Source organism: Drosophila kikkawai, chromosome 3R (assembly GCF_030179895.1).
Source record: "Drosophila kikkawai strain 14028-0561.14 chromosome 3R, DkikHiC1v2, whole genome shotgun sequence".
Taxonomy (NCBI): Eukaryota; Metazoa; Arthropoda; class Insecta; order Diptera; family Drosophilidae; genus Drosophila; species Drosophila kikkawai.
In genome coordinates, this window is record NC_091731.1 from 31,502,583 (window position 1) to 31,529,090 (window position 26,508).

The window sequence follows — 26,508 nt, forward strand, 5'->3', positions numbered from 1 at the left end:
CGTAGCTCACAGCTACTTCAGCAACAGGGTACTCTTGTTGGACACGAGCATGGGTCCCAAAGAGCACAACGTCTCAGCCGGAGTCCCGCAGGGCTCTGTCCTGGGTCCTCTCCTTTGGAACGCAATGTACGACGGTGTGCTGAGGCTTCCGATGCCAGTCAGCACCAACCTGGTTGGATTTGCGGACGACGTCGCTATAGTGGTGGTAGCAAAGGAGCTAGCATCTGTGGAGGCGCGCGCGGACACGGCCATCCAAGCCGTAGAGTCGTGGCTGGCGGTTGCAGGTCTGGAGTTGGCGGCCCACAAGACGGAAGCGGTCCTAATCTCGAGTCGGAAGGCGGTGGAGACTGCTAGCGTGCTGGTTGGAGGGACGAGGATCCGGTCGCAGAGGGCGATCAAGTACCTGGGCGTTATCATCGACACCCGGCTGTCCTTCAAGGAGCACCTGGAGTACGTCCACCAAAAGGCTAGCGGCACGGCTGGAGCGCTCTCCAGGATGCTGCCGAACACTAGAGGTCCAAGGCAGTACACGAGGAAACTCCTCTCATCGGTGGTGACCGCGCAGATCCTGTATGCGGCACCAGTTTGGGCTGAAGCTATTTCGGTCAAAAGCTACATGCGAGGAGTGGAGGCGACTTACCGGCTATGTGCCATCCGGATCGCATGCTCGTTCCGGACAATTTCGGAGGACGCGGCACTAGTGATCGCAGGGCAAGTCCCACTGACGGAGCTCATTAGGGAGAGGAAGGAGATCTCCGAATCCCTACAGGACAGGCGGTTACCACAGTCCTACGCTGAGGTGAAGCATACCGCTAGAAGAAGGAGCATGGAGAACTGGCAAGCTCGATGGGACTCTTCCCCGAAAGGCCGGTGGACGCACAGGCTCATCCCAGACCTAGCGCGATGGGTTGAAAGGGCGCATGGCCAGGTGAGTTTTTACCTCAGCCAGGTGCTTAGTGGCCACGGATGCTTCCGCCAGTACCTGAAGCGCTTTGGCCACGAGGCGGAAGGCTGGTGCCCGGAGTGCGGCTCCGGCATAGTGGAGGATGCGCACCACGTTCTCTTCGAGTGCCGCAGGTTCGGCCTCGAGAGACAGGAACTGGAGGAAGCAGCGGGATCCTCGATTAGCGCCGAAACCTTGGTGCCGAGGATGCTGGAAGACCCAAAAGTTTGGGAAGCGGCAGAAACATTTGCCGCACACGCCATGAAGACCCTCAGAGCGATGGAGCGAAGGCGGAAGGAGCGGCCGGAGTAGGGGCCTCCACGCCCGCGAAGCAATGCCTGGCGGCGGTACCGCACGGCGTGAGCTTCTATTCCCAAGTACCTGTTCCGTCTTGTCCTAGTTGTAACTTTAAGTGTATTATAGTTGATTAGTATTGTAAGATGGAATAAAAAAAAAAACACAACAGGTGAGCTCATCACCTGTGTAAGTCCGCGATCAGCTGTGGCCAAGTCTCCAAGCAAAATCTCTACAGGCGGGAAAACAAAAAAGCAAAACAGCAACTAGAGTGGGGGTAACTTTGGGGCCTTTTTGAAGTCATTAATTTGACGATGCTAAATGGGAATTTATGTGTCTACTGCAGCGAGGCAATTTCTCATGCACAAACATTTTTCAACGCCTGACAGATAGACCGAAAAGAGTCACTCGCACAGGCCCAAAACTCGTTCGTGTTCTTCAGATGTCATTAACACTCGTTGCCCGGCATGACCAAAACAAAAAAAAAATAAACCACCAACGGATAACAAAAAAATGAAAGATTAAACAAGGAGAGAACCAAAAATGGAGACAGCAAAAGTTCTCAGAGGCCAAGACCCTCATTACGCAGGCTTTACTAAAAATTATTAATAACCAAGTTGCTAGCTGTCTACGTAAAAGGATTCGCAGAGCCCGAAATGGTGTATCTTATAGATACGCACTGTCTACAGTGCGTTTCATAGATGTAAGAAGGCTTAGACTCTAAATTTTCTTAAAATTTTAAGTATTTTTAAATGAAAATGGTAAATAATTCAATAGAAAAAAGATTTGCTTTACAATTATTTTTATTTTTATTTTTCCCTTTCCTCAATCAAATCCATTTCAAACATAAACAATTACTCTTACTACCCTAATACAATAAGATCACTTATTACCAAACTCTTTCCCAAAATCAGACTAATTTGGATCCCTAGCCACATAGGTATACAAGGCAATGAGAGAGCAGACACAGCAGCTAAAGAAACACACAAATACCCTCTAATATTTACAGACAACTTCAACACCAAAGACATCACACAACTCCTTAAAAAACACTATACCGATAAACTGAACAGTCTTCAATCACAAACTACCCAATGGTACAAACAGATCTTACTAAACACCCCAGCAAACTTCTCTTTCAAAACCACAAACCTCAACCGACAACAACAAATTATAATAAATAGACTACGACTAGGACACACACAACTCACAAACGCCCATTATATGAATAGATCCCTAACAAGTATCTGTCCCTTTTGCAACACCTCAGCGATAGACATCCAACACATTTTAATAGACTGCACTGCACTTTCACATGTTAGAACAATTTGCTTTTCCAATGATAACCCAATCCATCTCCTTGCGAATCCAACAGCAGCAAACTCAAATAAAATTATATACTTTCTACACAAAATGAATCTCATACATAAAATTTAATTATAACATATTCCACACACATATCTTTGTTAATACACTGTAGAGCGGAAGGCCTCGGCAGCCATTGCTCATTATCCTTTGTTAACTTTTAGTTTATAACTATTAGTTAGCATTAAATAAATAAATAAATATTCTTTAACTTTTCATGACCTTTTGTCTTATATTTATGTTCTATACTGTTTAAAATTGTTCAACTGATTTATGCCAATGCCTTAAACAGTTTACGTTATTAATTTCTAGAACAATTCACCGCTGGATGAATCCCAAAAATGGCATAGTTGAAAAAAGAGCACTTGATCCCCTTCAGTTTTGGTTTTTTGGTCTCATTGTTATTTATTTTTTCCAAGTATTTTCAACTTTTTTATTGTATAATTCATTTAAACTCAAGGCATTCAATTTCACACTATAATGAAGCTCATTTATTTGCCAGGCAAACCATGAAATGAGAGTACGACAAAAGCTCGCTCAATGTTTTGCGAGTTTTATTCTTTTGGTTCTTTGATGCCTTTGTCTTTATTTATTCGATTTTTTTTGTTGACAACTCAATAGCTTTAGCCTGTTGCGCAGCCGCACAGTCCAAGGTTGCAGCAATCAAACTTTTTAATATGGATATGGTGTCTTTTCCCCACTGCACAGCAGTCGTCTGAGCAAACTAATTTTGTAAAAATCTTTTCGGTTTTTGTTTCAAACTAATTTTTGTGTGGATGAGAACGTGGCAACCATTTGTTTGGGTTGCCTTTGCTTTTGTGTTTTTTGTTTTCTGATGTGTCTTTCTTTTGCATTTGTTCTTTGTGGGTTTTTGCTTTTTTTTTCGACTAACAAATTGCGAAAAATAAAAAATTGTTGCCAAAATGAGAGGGTATACCATGGATGATGATATTTGGGAGTTTGTTAGGTTATTCGAAGATACAAATACCCAGCTTGAAGGTATAAATAAATAAATGGATTTTCTTAGGTATTAAAACTTATTTCTTTCAAAATCTTTTTAAATATAAAAAAATATATATTTCGAATTAGTTTTAAATAAACAAACGTTTCAGAAACCACAAATATTTAGCTATTTCATAGAGTTTCTTTGATGTTTTAATTTTATAATTTGTTTTTCATTTCAAAATATAAGAAAGGAACATTTTCTTTCACTTTTTAGATTCTTTCCATCCTCGAAAAAAAAGAGAAAAAGTGAAGTGATAGGTAGAAAAATCTACAGAAGAGAAGCAAACTCTTCTCCACGAAACATTCGTCGGGAGTTATTGCTTCGAATATCATCAGGTGTTTTCATTTAATTTGCGAAAAATGTTTGTCTGCAGTCTGCGGGGCTGGCTGGCTGGCCAAGATGAATGTTACGTATACGTCTAGATGGTTTGGGTGTAGCTTTTAGTACGTGGTTGTGTGTGTGTACTGTGTAGATAAGAATGATTGAAACATTGTGTAATGAAAATGAGACAAAAAAAAAAAACCCATAACAATTCTTTGTGAGTTTCCATTTCCCCCCAAAAATACGAAACATCTTGAATTGAATTAGAAAACTTTATCGTTGCAATTGCAGCTTTCATTTCTGTTGGTGGAAATCCTTCGCCTCATTTGCAGGCCGAATCGGGCACCGTACCTGTGATTGCATGTCCAACACCTAAACCTAAACCCAAACCTAAGTCCAATCCCAATCCCAGACCCATTGTGCGTTGACATTTTTAATTACACACAGACACACACACTGCGATGTGCCAACTGAGTCGCTACGACGAATGCTAAATGATGAATGATGTTGCTGCTCCTGTTGGCCAACTTTGGGGAGTCTGCTTGGATTTCGCATGCAGCATATGGAATGTGAAGGGGGTTACAACACAGCGAGAAATCTTGTCTTAAGTTGGGATGATACAGTGTTATAGTGTTCCCTCGGATACTACTTAACCCAAACGATCTCATTCGGCTCCATTGCAAAGCTCTCTCACAGTACTCTCAGTCGTCATGCTTGTACTTTGCAGGAATTTCCATGTAAATAGTATTTATATCATTATTTTTGCTCAGTGCAGGGAAGTTGCAGCTTGCAGGCACCAACTGAGCCGCCTTGCCATCTGGAGGAGGCTTACCCAAAGCCTGGCGAAAGTAGCAGCATTACAGCCGTTACACACACTCTGTCTAGAAAAGAGGAGGTTGCTGCTACACTCTGGCACCTCCCCTCTACCCAAGCCTCTGCCTTCCCCGTCAACCAGGCAAATAAAGGCTACGCGCTGGTTTAGGGCGTGAGTGGTAGATCAGATCAGAATGCAAAAAGGCGAAATCCGTTGACAATGTCCTGATGTAAAGCAAACAAAGGACGATGAGCCTGAGAACTGAGAACAGGAGAGTGGTAGATGGGGGGCAGAAGACGAGGCAGCGAAAGAGACAGCAGCCGAGATGGGTAAAGGAGACAAACTGAGACTGAGACTGGATTTTCTATGCTTTTCTCGCTGCCTCCTTTTTGGTTACTGCTTTCAACACTAATGCAATTTGATGCGGCACAAAACCGCACACATGCACTTTTACCATACACATGAGTGTGTGTGAGCCAACAAAAGCTGTTAGCACTAACAACAAAGGGCTGCCGCAGCAACAACAGCCAGGCAAATCCTTAACAGAAAAGGATTTTCAACACATTTGCTTGTGCGTTGCATAGTTTTAGGCGCTGCACGGATCCCGCTAAGTCCTCAGACACGCCCACACCACCACAAAAACACACACAGACACACCACTTGCCGGCCCCCCGTTTCGTTGGCTCTCAAAAGAAGGCTATTATTTCGCACCTGTCTCGAACAAGAACTTCTTTCAGGTCATAGAGATGACAGCGATCTATCAATGAAAAATATTTAAATTTTTTCCTCTAAGAATTATATAAATCTTTGAGAGATAGAGAACATTTTTATGGATGAAAACCCTCAGACGAGAGCGTAATAGAAAAATAGCGAAACTAAGCGGTTGTTTTAATAGAGTCTTTTAGCAACCGTTTATTTTGAAAATAATGATTGAACAGAGACTTCCTCTTGTCTGCTCAGACACAAATTTAGCTTAGCAAGTAGTAAGTATCCCAATTTTTATAAAAATATCTAAACAAAAGTTCAGTTAGCATCACTATTTCCCTATTGTGGCGTTGCCGGTCTTATCATTATCACGGTCGCTTCCTGTTCAATAGCCATCCCCGCCCTCCAGAACCTTTTTGGCGTAAACTGAATTTATGCAAATGCTCGCATTTCGCTTTTCAATTTCGCTCGTCTTACAATTCCATTTCCCCTGCCCCTGCCCTTCGTCGCTTTTCACTTTTCCTTGATCTCGATGTTGCAACAAGTTCGGTTCCGTTCCATTCCGTTCCGTTGTGGGGCCTGCAACTTTTTGACGGCAGCGTGTTTTCCCAGCGCATTAAGCCAACACCGAGTTTTGTGAGTGAAATATGGGCGTCATTCTTTGCATAAAGTGCCAGCTCAATACGGAGAGGAAAATCCTTGGCCACAGGGCAGCCCCAGCACGGCTCCTCCTCCAGACCATCTCTCTCTCTATTTACTTTCACTTGTCATGCTAAATCTGCACAATTTCTTGGTAAGATTTCGTTATTGTTGCCAAGGCATCCGCAGTGGTTGTGATTGTGGCAGTTACTGTGGCTGTGCTTGTGCTTGTGCTTGCTGTGATTGCGGATTCCGGATTGTGGGTGGTTGGCTCTGGGCTCTGTGGTGCTGTGGCTGCTTAGTGTCACAAATCTAAACGATTTGAGCTTTTTAATGCGATTTGTGCGCCTCTCCTCCCCGCTGATTGATGCAGTCCTTGTCATCGAGAGTGCATGGAAAAACCCAGATAGGAAATTTGTGTGTGTAAAAAATCTGTTTGATTGTGGATAAAATGTATGTCACAGAACATGTGCTTAAAAATTAGTACTTCCCACTATTGATAGTTTCATTTATGGGTTTAGTTTTTTACAAGTTCAATGAAAGAGACCATGAAACACAGATAATTTTAATTATAATTAATTCCTTACTTACTTAAAAATATTCAGTAAACTTACAATAACTCATTTCGATTAGAAAACTAAATTGTTTTATACTTTTAACAACCTCTACTGAGTACAACCGTAGTTTTCTGTTTTATTTTAATGAAAGCTTTTACTTTCCGCTTATTTTACTTGCACTTCACCTTCTACAAAAGCTTAGCAAAAAACAACACAAAAATAAAAAGGTAAACTGCTTCATTAATTAATCATTCAAACGCAGCAAAAAAGATCGACTGTTGATTTATTGTGTTTTGTTATCTATTTAAGAGATTCTTCCATTGATTATGCAAATTGATTGGAAGTAATTGTACTCATGACCAGGTTCAATGCTCTTGGCCAAATGCAGTCGAGTCGAGTTGAGTTCAGTTGAGTCAGCGGCCAGCGGCCACCTGTTCATTAACCAGCCGCCTTTGCGTTTGTGCTGTATGCGATATCAGTGCCAGGGGCGCGGCTATCCCCACCCCTTATATTTCGTCAAGTACTTGCACTTGGAAAAAGAATTCATCTGAAAGGGGGAAGTGGTTCTAAGAGCTAAAAATATATTAAATATTAATTAAATACTTTGTGAGAGGAAGATTCTTATAACAAAAGCTATGAAATGTGAGAAAATCAATCGTTTAATAATGCTTTTATTATTATAGATGGTTTTTTAAAAGATCTGTCTTTATAATATATAAAATCTCGAAGTATTTCTGGCTAATTTTACTTACCTTTGATCGTTTTTCTTGGAATAGTCGTATGTTTTCAGTCTCTGTAAAGCAAATTTCATATAATTCTAATTATATTTTTGCTCAGTGCATGGCCCCGTGCAAAAATGTTCGCTTGATTTGCTGCACGATTGGCACAGCTGTTGCTGCTACCTCTACTGCTGCTGCAGTGGCAGTTATTGCTTTTGCATCTGCTGTTATTGTTGTTGTTGTTACTCCGGGCTTGATACCCTGCAGCTGTGTAGATGCGTCGCGCATGCCCAGTGAAGTGGAAAACGCAACAACGTCGACGACTACGTCGGCGACAAATGCCATGAACTTGCTGCAGGTTGCTGCAATTGTGACAGGTTGCCGCTGTCGTTGTAGCTGTTTGCTGCCTGGTTCGGCCTTCAACTTCGCTCAACTGAACTTAACCGAATGATGTATGATTGCCGTTTGCTGTTGTTTCTGCTGTTGTTGCTGCAACTGCTCATTAATCATTGTTTTCGTGGGCGGCTGGGCGAGCTCCCCCTTATCCCGCAGGCCTAATTGCGCATGCAGCTTCAATGGCAACCGTCCCGTTACGACGTTTCGCTCTCATTGCTGCCATATTACATTTATTATCCTGCTCGAATGGCCGAGCCATGGTTGTGTCCACCACGAAGCTGGACAAATTAACGCGTGGGTGGACGGTCCGGGCCCAATGGGTGGAGCATTGCGACAGGACGAGGGCGTGGCAGGGCGACTAAAGACGGCTCGAGCCATGCATCAATGTCCCCTGATGAAGAGGCGATAGCTGGGGAGAACACTAGTAAAAAAATCATGGAAATTTGATGAATATAAATAAATTAAACTGGTGCATGATAAATTAAATTTAAATATATTTTATAGACATTTTCCTAGAGATGATTTAAAATATGATATAAAGTATTTGAATTCTCCAAATTCTCAAGTAAAGTCTCAGTGTAAAACTTTGAAAGTTGGACATTTATTGCAAGAGCACAGTGTCCATATGGCAGCCACATGCGGACTCTGGCAGAGGTTCATATACCACTCTAATTTCTCAATTCTCGATTCTTCGCCAGTCCGTTTCTTTGCTTCTCCGCTTTGGACATTCTCCCTTCTCCGCCGTAATTTTCTCCTTTCGCCAATTCCCGTTGTTGTGTCGCGTGTCAGCATAAAAAGCCGGCAACAATGTTGAAAAAGTCAGTCAGGCAACGTCAATTTCCGTTTGTTGTCGTCATTAAAATGCAAGCCAAGCCATGCTCCGTTGCACTTTGCCACTACTTTTGATAATGATGACGGACTGGCAACTCCTGCTCCAGCTAAAACAACACAAAAAACATGCTTAAAACGAGTTGAAATTCTATTAATTAGTTTGCCATGCTGCCCATGTAAATGACACTTTTGTAGCACTTAAAGCAATTTGCTGTGAAATGCGTAAACAAACTGACAGCCGACTGACAGTTAGTGAAACGGAAGGTGATGGGGTTACACTTGAAATAAATATTATTATAATTTAAAATAAATATTGAAATTAATATAGGGAAAGGTATCTTTGAATTTGGGATTTTAATGAGCCAGCATGAAGATAAATTATTGGTATAAAAGTTTATAAAAATAATAAAAACAAGTCTAGATTTAAAAATTCCAAACATTTTATAAATTTCTTTCAAATTTTATGATTTCTTATGAGTTATTACTTGTCTATATAATTTTTCTCATTATAACAGTCTATACCTGAATTCGTACTTGGGAATTTTAAGAGCACTCGTCGTAACCAATTTGCCCCATTTGCTTTTTATATTTACTTTTTCCATTTATAAATATATTTAATCTTTTTATTTCAGTGTAGTTGACTTGCCGTCAAGTTAAAATGAGACATAAATAGTTTTGTTATGATGCCTAGAAAAAGTTGTCTTCGGTAATCGATGCCATTGACAACTCATTGAGTGCTGGGGCTGGGGAAACATACCCATTAACACGTGCCTCTGCCTAGGAGACCCCCCAAAGCTGTGAGAATGAAAAGGGGAAGCTCGTTTGCCGACAAGTGTAATGCGATAGGAATATTGTTTGCTTAAATGTTTTACCAAAATATTTTTTAGTTGAACACAAATTGCTGAGGAGGGGAACAAGAGTTTCCAAAGGAAGGCTGGCAGACAAACAAAACCAGAAGCAGTCGCCGCACTAAAATCGAGGCCGGAAATTGAAATACTGTCGGGAGTGTGCACGCGGGCATGCAACTATTTTTATGACGTTCACTGTCCGTGTCCCTTTCTTCACGCCCTGGCCATAACACATTGTCCGTTTTTCTTGTTGGCTGCCGGTTGTTGCTTTGCCCAAATGCAAAAGTTTTGACAACATTCGCCACTTTGTCATGCCATTTTAATTTTCAACAATTTCCCTTGCACTGCAAACAAAATTTGTGAAGATTTCTTTTAGAAAATTAGGAAAAATAATTGTTAAATAATGATTAGTAAAAATAAAGTTTTCACTTAAGGGGGTTTCCTGAATTAGGAGGCCAAAAAAATCGATTTTTTTTTTATTGCTTAAATCGATAGATAAACTATCTAAGAATATACCACAAAAATTTCAGAAGCCAATTCGAAGTATTTTCGAAGATATAGAGATGAAAGCAAAGGAGCGCCCAGCAGGTTTGCAGGCGCTTGGCGAACTTTGAAGCGCGTTTTCTCCACTTTTAATTTTTACGATTCTTTCGAATTGGCGGGAAAGATAACAAAAAAACTACTGGACCGATTGAAACGAATTAAGGCTTATTCTCTTTAGAATTAAATTCTCTTCTATTTGAACTAAAACGGTTGTTGAAAACAGCTTTTTATATTTTTTACAGCATGTTAAAGTCAAAATTTCATTTTTCGGGATAAAATATTGACTTTAACATGCTGTAAAAAATATAAAAAGCGGTTTTCAACAACCGTTTTAGTTCAACTAGAAGAGAATTTAATTCTGAAGAGAATAAGCCTTTATTCGTTTCAATCGGTCCAGTAGTTTTTTTGTTATCTTTCCCGCCAATTCGAAAGAATCGTAAAAATTAAAGTGGAGAAAACGCGCTTCAAAGTTTGCCAAGCGCCTGCAAACCTTATCGGCGCTCCTTTGCTTTCATCTCTGTATCTTCGAAAATACTTCGAATTGGCTTCTGAAATTTTTGTGGTATGTTCTTAGATAGTTTATCTATCGATTTAAGCAATAAAAAAAAATCGATTTTTTTGACCTTGTAATTCAGGAAACCCCCTTAACAGATATATAAATATATAACAGAAAAGCAATGTATACTCTACTGTTAAAAGGAATGTACATGATGCTTTGCCTGCAATGTACAACAAAGCAGCAACCCCAGCTAAAAAGTTCCAGTAAGAAGTGACCAAGAGAGTTTTTTAGGCGATCTTTGCGAAGAAAAGAATGTCTTTACTTAACAGATATATGACAGAAAGCTATTTATTCTTTTTTGTTAAAAGAAATTTACATTATTTATATTTTCTTGTAGAAGCTTTGCCTGCAATGTACAACAAAGCGGCAGCTGATAATTTCCACTCAGAAGTGAACAAGTTTTTTAGGCAATCTTTGGGATATTTTAGTGTTTCTTTTTAGTTTATATGAAAATTTTTGTTTCTGTGTTTTCTTATATCTTAGTTTCACTCTCATTCCCTCTCTCCCTATTCTCCTTCTGTGATTTACTTTGTATTTGTTGTTGCTGCTCGCTTGCCACTATTTGGCGCTGCTCTTTATTCTCGCAGCTTTTTATTCTCCTTTTTGCTCGTATTATGACAAAGTCGAAAAGTTTTTATTGGTCGGGAAGAAAGGCGCAGCAATGGCAGCGAAAGGGGGCTGAACTGCTGGCGAGGAGGCTGGGTTATGATTTATTTGCCGCCCGAAACGAAACTGAAAATGAAAAAGGAAAAGCAAAGTGCAGTGTGCTACGAAATGAAGCCATCAAAAACGTTGACATCGTTACGCAAAAGCGGAAATGACAATGATGATGGGCGCCAAATGAAACGTTGGTCACGCCTCCCCTCCCCCCGGGTTTTCTTTAGCCCCTTGCCGCCCTTCGAATGAAATGAAATGCAATGCGGTCGTGATTCGTATGTATGCGTGTGTGTGTGTTCATCAAGGAGAAAGGATGTGAGAGGGAAACGATTCCTGTGTTGGCCGCCATTAAAACGCGCGAAATTGAAAAGGCGAAAAATTGCAATGCCAACGGTGAATTGAGAACTGCTGGGGCAATGGTAAAAAAAAAGGTAAAATAAAAGGGTTTATGTGTCAGAGGGGAAAAACGGCAGCAGCTGTGGCATTGATTTGGTAATCAGCAAGGCTCAATCTGCTTTTTTTTATTAAGAAAATCGTTTTATTTAACAAATAAAGATTTAAAGGACAACAAACAATTGAATAAATTGATTTCAGTAAGCTTTTTGATTTATAAATTGTCTTTGTTTGGTTTTTAAGCAAACTAAACGGCTTAATAAATCATTTATAATTGTATACATAGCCACTTAAATCACCTTAAAAGTTTGGTATTAAAAAACAAGGAAAACTAAAAAAGTTAAAACGAATTCTTGACTTTCAGTAAACATAAATGTTTTTATGGCAACTACTCAAAGTTGTTTATTAAAAGGGATTAAAGATGCTCTTGGGAATAAATTGTATGCACAGTTTTGATAAAGTTTCTCAATTTTATATCTTTTTTTTTTTTTTTGTGTTGGCCAGCAAATATTTTCAAGGCATTTTTTGTCTTAAGTAAATGGATTCGTTCTCAAGTTTTTGATTATCTGACATAAACTTTTTTAAAAGCCCTCTTAAAAAACAAAACAATATCTTCAATACAAAAGTAGGTTTTGTGATTTCAATTTTGATTTCTTATAAGAATTTAAGGTAAATAAAATAGTAATTTAAAGGATTAGCTTTCATCCTTGTTGGCTCTTAATAAACGTAGAAAGTGATTTATTAGATAATTGCATTTTTAGAGCTCATAAACTCACCCCATACACTCGCCTCCCTTTCATAATTTGCCAATCCTAATCCAAATCCAACTAACAAATCTCTATCTCTTCTGTTTGCATTCACAGGTAGCGACCATGATGTCCTGCCCCCTTCCCATGCAATTACCGATACCGATTCCTTCAATACACAAAACAGAATTTGCACCGGTTCACATTGGAGTAAAGGTAAGTTGATACTGAACGCTTATTACATTTAACCATTATCCATTATGCCTTGCCTGCTAAATGTACATATATCCTTTTTATAAACCCACCTACAGTCCTCCCCATTTAAACATTTGTTTGCTTCCTATTATTTAATAGTAAATTAAGCGCATAAATGCGAAAATCATGCAAATCGACGGGATGTGGAACCCGCTGGCAGAAAGTCAACAAGTGGGGCAAAATGCTAAATGTAAATGTTGCCAGTCAAAACTGGAGCACACGAGAGCACTGAGAAAAATGTTTCGAAGTTTTGAATCAATTATTTAGAGCTTTTTAGTTCATGTAAATTAGAAATTCTATTTCAAAATATTTGTTAATATTTTAACTCGGTAGAACATTTCTGGTAATTTTTAATTTATTTTTGAACGTTTCAAGTTTTTAAATTCTAAGTGAATTCCAAGTTAAGTTAAAAACATGAAACATTAAAATATAAAAAAAATAATATGAAGATAAAAAAAACTATTTAAAACCAATATTCCTGTCCAGGCTCGAAGGACCAAATTTTTGCACGAAACAGTCTTTAGACTAACCTTTTTTTTCTGACCTTTGTTTTATTTTCTCATTTATATCTCTAACAATACTTTCCAAATTTTCTCTCTCTGTACACACGCACACATGTCAAAGAGCTTCGGTCTATTGTTGACATTATTGCAAAACATATATATACATAATCGTACACCCATGAAGGCAGCCCTACAACAACGCAGATATTTACGTGAAATAATGTGTGGCACTAAATCAAATCGCTGTTGTTGCTGCCCCAAGATGGCGCCACGCCTCCTGCTCCGGCGGGCCTCCTTTCCCGCCCCTCATTTGACTACAGCTTTAATGCGAAGTGATCACATTTTAATGATACCAAAATGCAGTGCACATTGTTGAAGAATAATGATGTCAAGCAGTTCTTTGGTGAAGGAAAAGCAGGACGGTGGAGTTTTGAAACATTCCCACGAATTTGCGACGGCATCACGTTTGATAAATGCTGCAGCACATTTTTCTTGATTTTGTTTGTGTTGTGTGTCCCTTTTATTTTGTTGTTACTTTTTTTGTTTGTTGTCTCCTCGCTCACCCCCCATTTTAAATGCCATACATAAATCTATTTTTGAATGAAAGCCACTCGCAGGATGCGTGGCGTATGCGCAATATTTTTACCCCGCCGTCCAGCCAGAAAGGATATTTTCATGCGTTTCGTTCCGTTTGTTTGTGGGTTGGTTTGTTATCTGGAAAGGAAGCTTGTGCTTATTGTTTGCATAATGGACGCTCGTTAGCGGGGGTGAAGTCCTTCAAAAAGAAGTCCTGCAATCCGGGGGAGGAAAAAAGAAAGAAAAAAAAGACAAAAGTATAAATAAAACTCGCAACTCGGAGGCTTAACCAATATAAATGCGCTTTTAATTTGTTCCCCTTTTTCGGTTCTTTTACAGCTGTTGTATGTTTAATAAATGACACACAGTCGCCTGCAGTTTGGTCAGGATGATATTTTTTTTAAGGAAAAGCAAGCAAGGCAAGCTTTTTATAAGGGTTATTTATTGTAATTGATTCTTTAATTATACATTTAATTTAATACAAACATTTTAATACAATTTAAAGATATCAAATATGAAAATCTCAAGGCCTTAGCCCTTTACGAAATGCTCTTTTAATTTAGCACCCCTCGTTCCCTTTATTTTTCTTGACAGTTTTACAAATGACACGCCACACAGCCTGCAGTACATATTCTCAGGGCTTTTTGCAAAATTAAATGGTTTCTGCCCACAAACCCACAAAAAGATATAAACAAAAGTGTTTGTCACTTCAAAGGACAAATACAAATTTGCTTTATGCCCGGGATTTCCTTTGTGCGGTTTCTTGTGGAATGCATGGGGATATTGTCAAAACAATTTGTGCGACAAACAGAAATTCGAAAAATAATTGAGTGTCGAGTATGCAGAAAAGTATGTAACTGACACCCCGACTGCCCTCTTATTATTTTCCCACATTTTCCAATACCGAATCCTTTCTCTGCAACTGGCGATTAAAAAACAATCACAGAGTGTCGTGTCCCTTCATTTGCATTCTTTTATTATCCATCAGCTCAAAGGTTAATGAGTAGCCAATAAATTGTGATTTATTAACAAACAGAAAAGCTGAAAAAAAAAACGGAAAATGAGAGGGAAAAATGCCACTGCAGCTTAACCGCTGACAGGCTTTCACAATTATGAAAACCAACCCGGCTCAGTTCGGTTAATATCCCGACTAATTAAGGCAAATCGCAACACGCAAAGTAGTCCGCTGATAACCAGTTCATAAAAAAAAGTAACGGGAGGAAAAAGGAAGGTATATATTTAATAAAACGTTGGCGGAAGAAGAAAAGAATAAAAAAAATTGCCTGAAATTAAACGAGCTGCCAGGATCCCGCTGACTGCCGCCGCCGTTAAACCCAATTTCCTGCCCCGAGGTGCCAGCGGTGGAACTTACACTTGACCGCGCAGCATAAATCACGAGGGGATGGCCAATGGCCCCCAAAACAAGGGGGGAGAGGTCGCTTGGCCATCTTCGTAGGCCATAAAAAAGGCGTTTAAAAAAATATCGTGTAAAGGTGAGGCTGGCAAAAATAATATTTAATAACAAAAGAAATGCACAAGACAATGAAAAAAAAATCTGGATTTTATGGGGCAGAATAAGAGGGGTTGGGGCTGCATCTGGGTTTTTTCCTTTTTTTTAAGAATTTAATTTAGTTTGTAATGCTTAAATTGTTGATAAATGTTTGTCAGACCAGTTAAATTTCTGGCAAAGAAATATAAATAAAAACTGAATGCAGCTGGCAGAAAAATCATTTATTTATATAAATAAAAACTAAATTTAATTATTTCTTTCTGCATTTGATTTTTGATATTGAGTATCTCTCAGATTCCTTAACTATTTTCTTCTTTGGATTTAGTTAGGGATTAGAACGCATAACTAAATCTTTTGGCTGACGTGACTTGGTTCAAAGGCCTTCAAGCTTAAGGACTTCCGCTATCCCTTCAGCAGCAGCAGCAGAAGCAGCTTGTCCAGCAGAGCCACTCAGGTGTGCTCAGCTATTCCCTTTGCCAGCTTGAAAGATGGTGATGATGAGAGCCCACCATTGCCACCCACTGTCACGCCTGATTCACCCACTGACCCCACTATACCGACCATTGCACCGCGAACTTAAAGGACAAGACAGAGGGCAGAAACCGGTGACCGAGCCAGGAAATGCTTCCGTTCCTGATTTTCTTCTTGTTGTAAAGGTTTTACACTGAAAAAAATCTCAAAATGAGTAGTTTATTTTAATAAAATAAAAAAGAGAAAGAGATAAATATGTTAAATACACAAAAAGAGTGGTACAAGTGAAACAAACTAGTTAAACCCCAATAAGTAGGCAATGCTTTTTACGAGTTAGTATTTCTATGGTCGTGATATTTATTTATTTCTTTGTAGTATTCTTATTGTTATTATAAAATATCCTTAATTTGTAGAACATTTATACAAAATGTATAAATATTTCCCTTTGTGCATTTCCAGTTTCTTCCTTTTTTGGAAGCGTCTTTATCTTGCTAGCTGCTGCCCGGCAGCATACACTCGCATTTATTTTTCTTATGCTTTCTTATTAATAATTTAAGCTGTGTTTTACTCCGCGACGAGGAGGACAACGCATTGTTTGCCGAGTAATGTTTGTCTGTCTGTCTGAGAATCCTGAGGATCCTGCTGCTGCTGTTGCTACAAAGGATTGCGTCCTCGCTTACAGTTTTTGGGGCGTGTTGTGTTAAGCGCCCTACTACCTCTCTCTGTCTTTCTTTCCTTAACCCATCAGCTCTCTGGCTCCAGGTTGTTTTATTTTTTATTTCCACTCAAATTGTTTTATTTGCAACACACACACACACATATACACCCAGGGAAGACCCCAGACGCTTGGCTTTATTACGGTGATTTTTCTTGAACGCATTTCGTGAGCTGCCACTGTCTGCTCTCCTCTACTCTTCTCTCCTCCCTTTTACCTTTTGTAATTTTTATGATTTTATTTGGCTGCCTTGGCCCCAAACTTTTGATATGCGTTTTCCCCTCGCATTTTCCTTTTTCTTTATTATTGTAATTCATATAAAGGAGCAAGCAGAAGCAAGCTAAAAGCAGCCAGTAGTTCGTTCTTCTGCTTTTCAACTCATTCCACTCAATATTTGCCTTTGTGCGATGCGTAATAAGCAAGAACAACAAAAGGGAAGAAAACCTTTTCAAGAAATTAAAAGGGAAACTCAGGTGAAGACCGAAATGGTGATGGAGGGGAAATCCCGAAGCCATGACCGAATATTCGTGGTACAATGCACATTAAACACGCGCAAAAAATGGGATATATGAAAAGGGTTTCAACTAGAAAATACCCTAGGAAAGGATTTTAATATTATAAATATTGAAATTAGGTCTTTAAATAAATTAAACATTTGTATGTTCTTAATTTTTAAATATAACAAAAGTTCCATTAATATTTTTACATTACTAGAATTTTCTTTATTATTTATAAATTAGCCTATAGAAATATATAGTTCCTGAATATCCTTTATGCTCCCTCAATCTGCCTTATAATCCACCAAGGAAATCGTCTTTTGTTGTCCTTTTTGGTGGAAGCTTTGATTCCTGGCTTTGTTGCTCGCTTACCAGTGTTTCTTTGGCTCCATAACAGGCGTTAAAAATTATAGTTATTTAGTGGGATTGCGAAGGCACGAATATGAAGTGGAATATGTGCCAAGTGTGAGGCAATTTGGCCACCGAAAGTCTCAAGGACCTTGGCACATTAGGCATGCACGCATGGCCATCTTTTAAAATCAAAATTCCGTTGGCCCATTAGGTTCGTTCCCTCTTCTCTTTTGACATAATAACAACAAAAGGCTAACAGCTAACGGCTAACGGCTAATTATTCCCCCGTTTACGGCCGACGGCAGCACAAAACAGCCGTTAAACGGAAAATATATATAATATAATATTTTGTGCGCTTCCTCTGTGCGTGTCCAAACTATTCGGGACACGCAACTTGCAAAGAAAAGCGGGAAATAACACAAGGACTTGGGGGTTACGCGGGCTGCTGTTGTTGTTAGCCTGGGATGCAAGACAGTTAACATGCTGCTTGTTGCTTGTGGCATAAGTCAATTTGGCCGGAACAAGCACAAAACAAAAACTATTCGCCATGAGTAAGGGGTACAAGTACTATAGATACCCACACGAATGAGGCAAGCACTCAACGAAAATGGGTTTGGTTTTTGGGAATTGTGGCTTGAATAAATATAGAAAAATATGTAATATTAAAAATACAACAAAAGTTGTTGAAGTAGCAGGAAAACTTTCTTGTTAAATCGAGTTTGCAACTAAAACCCTTTGGGAATTCTAAAGCTAAAAGCGATGAAGCGAGGATACACCAGGGTCATCTTGTGAGCTTTGGCCTCCTGGAATTATTGTTTATAAAGAGAAAATCTAATAATTCAATTTATAAATACAATAAAATAAAAAAATATCAAGAACTCTTTCATAGATTTAAACTTTCTCCAAGTGCATATAGTACAATACATTTATCTACGGCACATATGTGTGCCATCGAAAAGGGATATACATTAATTTCAATTAAGGCGTTGCGAAACGCCCCATTGCTACTTGTCCTCTCATTCGTGCTGCCCTGCGGCTCCCAAGTCTGAGAGGTCCTTCCTCCAGTTGTTCGTTGTTCTTCTTCTGTGATTCCTTGTTCTTCTGCTTGTCAAGCCTGCGTTTTACTTACTATTTCCAGGGGGAGTGTGGGGGGGGCAGCGAGCATTATTTATTATAGTTGCACACAAAGGACAACAAGGACAACACACACAATGGTGGTAGGGCGAAAGAAATGACACGAAATGATGCAATTCCCAGGTGTCTCGTTAAAATTTCAAGACGCAACATTTCCCAAGAAGAATCAAAAGTCAAGAGAATGGAAACCTTGAAACGAAATCTTAAAGCGTAAAGTGATTTCTAATAACCACAATTCTAAGCAGGATATGCTCCTGTAATTCTAATTTTTAGAGTAAAATTTATACAATAAATATGAACATTAAATTGCAATATTCCTTGGCTTCAATTTAAAAAACTCCTTTGCCAGGAATAACTTTCACATAGAGGACACTCTGTCCTTTTTAATCCCTATTAGTTGCAGTTTTCTAAAAAATATTCGTCGAACGGTCGAACGTCGATGGAAAGTTGAATGAAAGCCCTACTGCAAACAAGCCAATTACTGCGGGACACTTTTAGCACTGGCAGGGGAACGTAGTCAAAGCAGAACTTACCGGGGCATCAGGTGCGCCTGGTGGAAAGCGGCTTTAACCCTTAACAGCCCCCCAAGGAAGCCGGCAACGGAGGACGAGGACCCATAACGCACACACACACATCCTTGGCAACGTTGACTTTGGCTTTACAGTTCAATATTTATTTTCGCGATTTTCACGCCGTGTGCAGCAGAAAGATTGCTTTCTCTGCTGAATCACGGCAAACCGAAAAGGAAGATGTCCTTCGTGCTTCGATGAAAGTTACCGGCGTTGTCGTTGTCCTGGCCGTTGTCGCATGTGGACACAACAAACACAAACGGACACATGCATTAGATGAGCTTAAATGTCGCCCAGGCATCCCATGCTCCTGCTTCTGCCCCTAGCTCCTGGGCTTTGTTGTCCTTGTCGGCAGGTGTGCGACTCGCCGAAAATGCGAAGGAAACTTGTTGACCAAAAACTGCAAAAGACAAACACACCAACGACGACGACGACGACTGAGACACAAACACAAACAGTGGAAAACTTTCGGCAAGCAAAAGTGTTGGGCCAGAACAAACACATTGGCCAAATAAGCATTATGAAATTTGCAAAAACTTTTCAATTGAAAGCGAAACGCACTGACAACGGCGGGGAGAAAGTTTTACCGAAGGATAAATGCAGAGAGAAAAAGGATTACTAGCTAATTTAAGTGATTAATTGTTAACGAAAGTTTTAAAGAGACTTTAAAATCTTAAATAATGGTTATCTGACCTCTAGATATTATATTTTAAAAGTATTTTCATACTCAACCCCACTTCTTAAACTAAAGAGCCTATAAACTTGATAGAAGTAATCATTTAAAATCCCCTAAAATAAAGAACCCTAATTTTCTGTTAGTGTCTAAAACACCTTTAGACAGCAAAGACTTTTTTGGGGCGCTGCGATTTATTTGCATGTGTGCCTATAAATTTGTAATAAAAACTGCAAACGACCGCAAGGACTGGCGCGGATGGCATCCCTAATACAGTCATCTCTCTGGTTTTGAGGGGCAGGGGTGTGCCGAGGACATGCCCAAATACCCATCCTTTCCACCCCCCAATACCCTTTCTTTTTCGCCATCGCCAACCCCTCGACATCGGTCGTCGTTGCTGGCTTTTGTTGTAACTCATTTGGCATTATTATGTGAACTTTTTATGGCCTCGAAGGCTCAACACGCGCTTCAGGGCTTCAAGTGTGTGAAGGCGGCCAAGGATGAGGTGGGCAAGTCCTAGGCTCTCACACACAGAGACATCAATAAATTTCCATGTCCTCCTTATAGACGGGGTTCTTCTCTCAAAGCTTTGGGTAATTATTATTCTGGTTTATGATTCGGTTTTTGCGACGGCGCGTCTTTACAATTCTCTTTATTACACATCGAAGTGGTGAAGGTGTCGTCGTGTCCCGTGTCGGCATAAAATTTTTACTCGCCTTACGTGTGCATATATCCCAACCATATGTTTATGTGCAATATATTAAAGAGTTCTCTCTCTCAGTTCGGAGTTCTATGGAAAGTAGGCCAAAGTCTCATAATTTTTATGGCGCAGCGAATAGTTAATGCGCTTCTCATGTCTGGCCATGTGGATTTGTCGGCGGCTCTTTTGTGGTTATGGCCATTTCTCTAGTCCTGATTGGACTAGTTAACCCAATGAGTTCTGGCCTGGCCTGTGGCCCTCTTAAGGAAGCCAGCAAATCTAATCTCGGGTTGATAAAGGTCGCCACAAGATGATGCTTTAATGACATCAAAGTGTAGCCAACAATAAAATGAATAGGTGAAGTAATCTGGCCTCGGTGGGTAGATGTGTGGCATGCAACAAGGGGACAGTGGAGGAAATTGTGGGAAAATTTAGGCTAAGTGAAGAATTTTGTGTTAGGTAATCAATAGAAAACCTTTGTAATTCTAGAAAAACCAAGAATCCTGAGGTTTCTCATATAAAAACACCTTGAAACTATTATTATTTCTATTGGAAAAACCTTAGTTATAAAGGGTTTATTAAAACATAAAGATAAACATGGCCAAAACAAATTATATATCAACCTTTGGTTTTTAAATAAATTGTAATAATTTATTTTAATTATTAAAAAATTCATGAAAATCTTCTTTTTCATCCCATTGTACCTTTATCCTCATCTCCTCATCATATGGCTTTGTCGCTCTCGTAATGCCAAACATAAAATTCAAAATCATAAAAAAAAAGGAAGGCAGCAACAATAACAGCCCAGGATTCGCATTCGCATAGAAAGCAAATACAAATATTGACATTGGAAATGCGATTGCTTTGGCCAGAAGATTTCCGCGTGTGTGTATGTATGCTGTGGCGGGGTTTCCAAATGCCGTAAATGTGTGTGCACTTAAGGAGCTGCTCCCACGAAAGGATTCCCTTTCGTTGGGGCTTTTCTTCTTGGCTTGCCTTGCCTTACCTTTACGATGCCAATATAAATTTGTATTTACATTACAATAATAAAAGCGAACCGAACCACGCACAGGGCTATTCAATACGGGAAAAACTTGCAGCAGCCGCAGGACCGATTTCTGATTTATGGCACTAAAAGTGCACTCAAAGTAGCAGTAGCAGGAGCAGGAGCAGCAGCTTTGCCTGGCAGCCAGCCTTGGCAATATGGCGACGTTTTTTTTAATTCCGCAGATAACAAAGCACTTGTGGCCGCCAAGCGAATAGCGAATGGAGCAATAAGCCGGGCCTCTCACGGCCTTCTAAGGATCCCGATGCCAATCCGGATACCCCGCCCACTTCCACTCCAGATAAAAATCAAAACTTAAGCGCCACGCGGTGGTTGCAACAGAGTGCAGTGGGAGCAGGACTAGAGCTAGGAGCCAAAGCTGCAACAGGCGCTGCGATAACAATTTCTAATAAAACCACATGACAGCCATTTGCCACGCCCCCACACACACATGGCGGGGGGCTACACAAAGAAAAATAAAACAAGGAATTATACATAGTTGCCAATTTGTAAACAGAAAGATAAAACTAAATTTTAAATTTAAAAAAATTAAAAAAATGAATGGATACAAAGTAAGGAAAAGAGAATAAATATTTTATGTTGTATGTATAAAACAAAATTACACCATGATTATATATCGAGATTTTAAATATTGAAAGGTATCACATGAAACGATAAAATTTCGATATTTTCTAGACCAAGACCTTAAAAAAGGTATTTAATTAACATTTCCCTTAATTTTAGTTTGATATATTAAAAGAATATCGCTATACCGCACACAAATCGAAACAGCTTAATGTTGCACTCAATATAATATCGATAAAATCGTGTCTAAAATATCAAAAATTATCGATATCTGAAAAATTATAGTTTCTGTAATTGTCTCTTTCAATTTGTATGGAACCGATATATAATAAACAGAATATCTATTAGTGGCAGATAAATCGATTTTATCGATTTTATCGATACAGTATCGATATATTGATGTATTTTGCCATCACAAGGCTAAAGTCTACGAGGATGGAGATTTTCCGAGAGTTAATTTAGCAATCTTCTTAGTTTCTAGTTTCTTTTCAAGTACATTCCCTCTTTTTCTCGCAGTGCAAGTGTTAGTAGCGCCAGGAGCAAGGATTATTGCGCCGATGAGTTTGCCTTGGCCATAAAGTCGTATTATGCATGGATGTGAAAACCAGACCGAGGCTCAGCCTGCATGCAGGCGTAGTCAGGCCAAAGGAGGCAGGGAAATTGGTAATATTTATTGCCCAGCGCGTACACATGGCGGATACTTGATGTGGCACAGCGATTATATAATTGGTTAATTACTCACAAAGCGCTTGGCAAAAAGTTGGCCACTCGAAAAGTTTTGAAGCCGCAGAAAATTAAGCATAATATTCAAAAGAAAATAAGTCCAACCAAAGCGAACCGCTGTCTGTGCCAGATTCGACAAAAAAAAAAAAATCTTGGCCAGAAATCGGCGTGAAATACTCGAGGAGAGCTCAAGTGGGGCGCCATAAAAAAGTGAGCTCCTCAAAGTTTTCCTCGAGAAGAGGGAAAATCGGGAAGAAAAGCTGGGAGAGAACCCTTTGCTTCTTTGCCTTGCAGATTTCTGCCGTCGTACTTATAGCTTATTGTGTATGAACTTTTTGAATGGCACGGAAATGAGTGCGAGTGAATTTGTTTATATTCTGTTTTCTTTTCGCGAGGCAACAACCAGTCTTGCCTATTTTCGCCCAGCTCTCTCCTCCACCCTTTGTTGCGGGGCCCACGCAATTTGTCTTAAGTGGCCGCCACTCTGCCACCGCTCCCTGTTTTTTCCCATTCACCCATTTTTCCAGGGTAAAAACCGCCGAAACACCAACCCGCTCCGTTGCGTGTGAAAAAAGCGTAGAAAACGGCATAAAGTATGCAAAGCATTTGCATTTAGCATTCAACAAGACAAACACAAAATGAAGTGCGAAGCGTCGAAGCCGCGACAAATTTTCCAACTAACTGGGAACCAAAAAAAAGAAAGAAAATGAAAAAGAAAAGGGAAAAGCACGAAGGATGCGTAAAAGTCGGAAAAAAAGGGTTGCTTTCGGGTTCCTCGCTGGCTTTTGTGCTGACAAATTCAGGCGTGATAAGTTTTATGTGCGCTTATTTGACTGTTTTTAAATAGACCCACGAAAGGATCAGAATTGGTGTGAGAGGACGGCTCGAAGGAGTTTTAGGCCAAAGTTAAATAATTGATGTTGACAATCAACAAAGCAAATAAAGTAGAAGTAGAGGGGCGTGCTTCGGGTGTTAAGCGAAATGAATGAATAAACGCCTGGGCGAGAAAGGACCTCCTCGTCATTATACTTGAGGCTCTTCAACTCTTTAGCGGTTTATTCGCGCGCTAAGCTGTAAATTCGATTTCATTAAATGTATTTCAAGTTGATTTCCTAATCAGCTAAAAGAGGTTATAACAGGTTGGCTGATAAGTCCCCGGTCTGACACATAGATGACGTCGCTAGTATTGAATGCATATTATTTTTATATAGTACTAACTTTCAAATGATTCGTGTAAAAATTTGACGTCTGTCAGTCAATTAGTTTGTGAGATAGAGCGTCTTTTGTGAAGCAACTTTTGGTATTGTGAAAAAAATTGAAAAAAAGGAATTTCGTGTTTTGATAAAATACTGTTTTCTGAAGGGAAAAAATACAGTGGAAGCGAAAACTTGGCTTGATAATGAGTTTCCGGAGTCTTCCCTAGGGAAATCAACAATAATTGATTGGTATGCAAAATTCAATCATGGTGAAATGAGCACGGAGGACGGTGAACACAGTGGACGCCCGAATGAGGTGGTTACCGTCGAAAACATCAAAAAAATCCATAAAATGATTTTGAATGACCGTAAAATAAAGTTGATCGAGATAGCAGAGGCCTTAAAGTATCAAAGGAACGTGTTGGTCATATCATTCATCAACATTTGGATATGCGGAAGCTCTGTGCAAAATGGGTGCCGCGCGAGCTTACATTTGACCAAAAACAACCGTGCCACAAGTCATTGAGAACGATGGCAAAAATTCATGAATTGGACTTCGAATTGCTTCCCCACCCACCGTATTCTCCAGATCTGGCCCCCAGCGACTTTTTCTTGTTCTCAGACCTCAAAAGGATGCTCGCAGGGAAAAAATTTGGCGGCAATGAAGAGGTGATCGCCGAAACTGAGCCCTATTGTGAGGCAAAACCGAAGGAGTACTACCAAAATGGTATCAAAAAATTGGAAGGTCGTTATAATCGTTGTATCGCTCTTGAAGGGAACTATGTTGAATAATAAAAACGAATTTTGACAAAAAAATTTGTTTTTCTTTGTTAGACCGGGGACTTATCAGCCAACCTGTTAGCATAGAAAGCAATTTTAAATTAAAACCCTTAGTTAGAAGTATTTTCCAATACAATTTATTGCCTGAAACTATAGATAAATCTTAATTAAATACCCTTCCCTTTGGTCTCTCCAATCACTCTGAAAGGAAAATGCCATTGTCTTTTTTCGTTGCTATAAATATTAAAATCTTATTAACCAGGCCTCAAACCAAACGTGCCAAAACAAAGTCCAAAAAAGAACAAAAAAACGCAAAGGGAGCAAAGGATAAAAATGTGTCAATTGGGAAATCTATTTTGCGGATTTGGAAGCGCACAACACCACTCAATCAAAGGCTAAAATCACACACATGTCTGGCTTGGGGAAAGGTGAACACAGAGGCTGCTCAGCGGGGCGGGACCGGGGCTGTACACACCTGATTCCAAGCCCACAGCCACGCATATTTAAGTAAAACTTTGCCGCCGCCAACGTCGTCGTCGTCGTTGTCCACACATAAATAAAACATTTGCGGCCTGCGGACCAAAGGAGGAAAATGGGAGATGGATGACCCATTGGCGCAAGATGACAGGCAGCAAACGGAGGATAAGGAAAAGAAGGAGAAGCAGGAGCTGAGGCAGGAGAAGGAGCAGCAGCAGCAGCAGGAACCAAGCAGAACAGCAGCGGGCCGGATGCAAGATACAGGAAAATCCCTTTACGAGCCAGCGGAAGTGCGTACAAAATGATACAACCCCCGCACTCCGCGCCATTTCACTCTCCACACCCGAGACTTGGTCGCCTGGTCGCCGTGTGCGCTTGGTCAAGCAGATAGTCCCCCGCATCGGTATGCACCCTGAAAAAAAAAGTACAGGGAGATATGTACACTGGGGAAAATCATATCCATAATTCATGCATTGAAAAGCGAGGACATCGGTTGAGTTTAAGGATGTTAAAGAAAGTTAAGGGGGTCTTCTCATTCAAAAGCCGTTTTTTGGACCCTTTTTAAAAAAATTCTTATTTGAAAACGCAAAGAATAATTGAAAACTTTTTTTGTTTATTGTAATCAAAAATGTTCAAAGTAACTAAAAAAGTTGTTCTTGCCTCGATACGAGGGTTGTTCAAAGAGTAATGAGACTTCAAACTTGGTGGTCGAAAAAAAAGGTGTCGTCCTGGCGGCCACGATTCAGGGTCTCCAGAGCGTCCGAAATGAAAAATAAAAACGGAGTTTTAATCAGAATTGATGTCATTTTCGGGTGACGGAACAGATTTTTTTTTAAATTTTTTTAAACAAAATGGCGGCCATTCAAAAAAAAAATTTCGATTTTGGGCTTTTTTTTTGTAGTTTAGTGTAAAAAAAAAATAGAAAAAAAATTTAAAAAAAAATCTGTTCCGTCACCCGAGAATGGTGACAATTCTGCGTCGACTCCACTTTGTTTCATGAAAATCGGTTCAGTTGAACTGGAGATATCATGGCCGCCAGTTCGAAAAACGTGGTTTCGAGATAAACGCGTTTGAAGTTTGAAAAAAGCTCATTTTGCGAAGAACTTGCTTCACAAAAAAGGCTGTATCTTCTAAAGTATTTCGAATTTCTAAAAATCCTTTTGGGGACATATACACACCATCCCAAGCTATAAATAAATGCAAAAAAAAAAAAATCGAAAAAAAAAAGTTGCCCAATGAGAAGACCCCCTTAAGCTGACAGATGGAATTTCCAAACTCGTGACTTTAATTTGATGACAAAGTTTTTCTCTTTAAAACGATAACTTTATATATTTTCTAAATATATACATATGTCTTGTCTTTGTTTAACTCAAGAAAATAATAATGCCAAAGATCAATAAATTGACGTTTAA

General features: G+C 39.6%; 1 protein-coding gene across 18 annotated transcripts in view; it reads left to right on the forward strand.

Annotated features, from left to right (window-relative positions):
• The window catches only part of LOC108077683 (polypyrimidine tract-binding protein 1 heph), a 170,015-nt gene that overhangs the window by 29,819 nt on the left and 113,688 nt on the right, over positions 1 to 26,508 (forward strand). For all 18 annotated transcript variants that reach the window (XM_070287490.1, XM_070287492.1, XM_070287501.1 and 15 more), the window contains one exon: positions 12,454 to 12,552. In XM_070287490.1, the coding sequence (XP_070143591.1) occupies positions 12,463 to 12,552 (90 nt within the window). In that variant the 5' untranslated portion in view covers positions 12,454 to 12,462. Of the gene's footprint in view, positions 1 to 12,453; positions 12,553 to 26,508 lie in introns of those variants that run through there.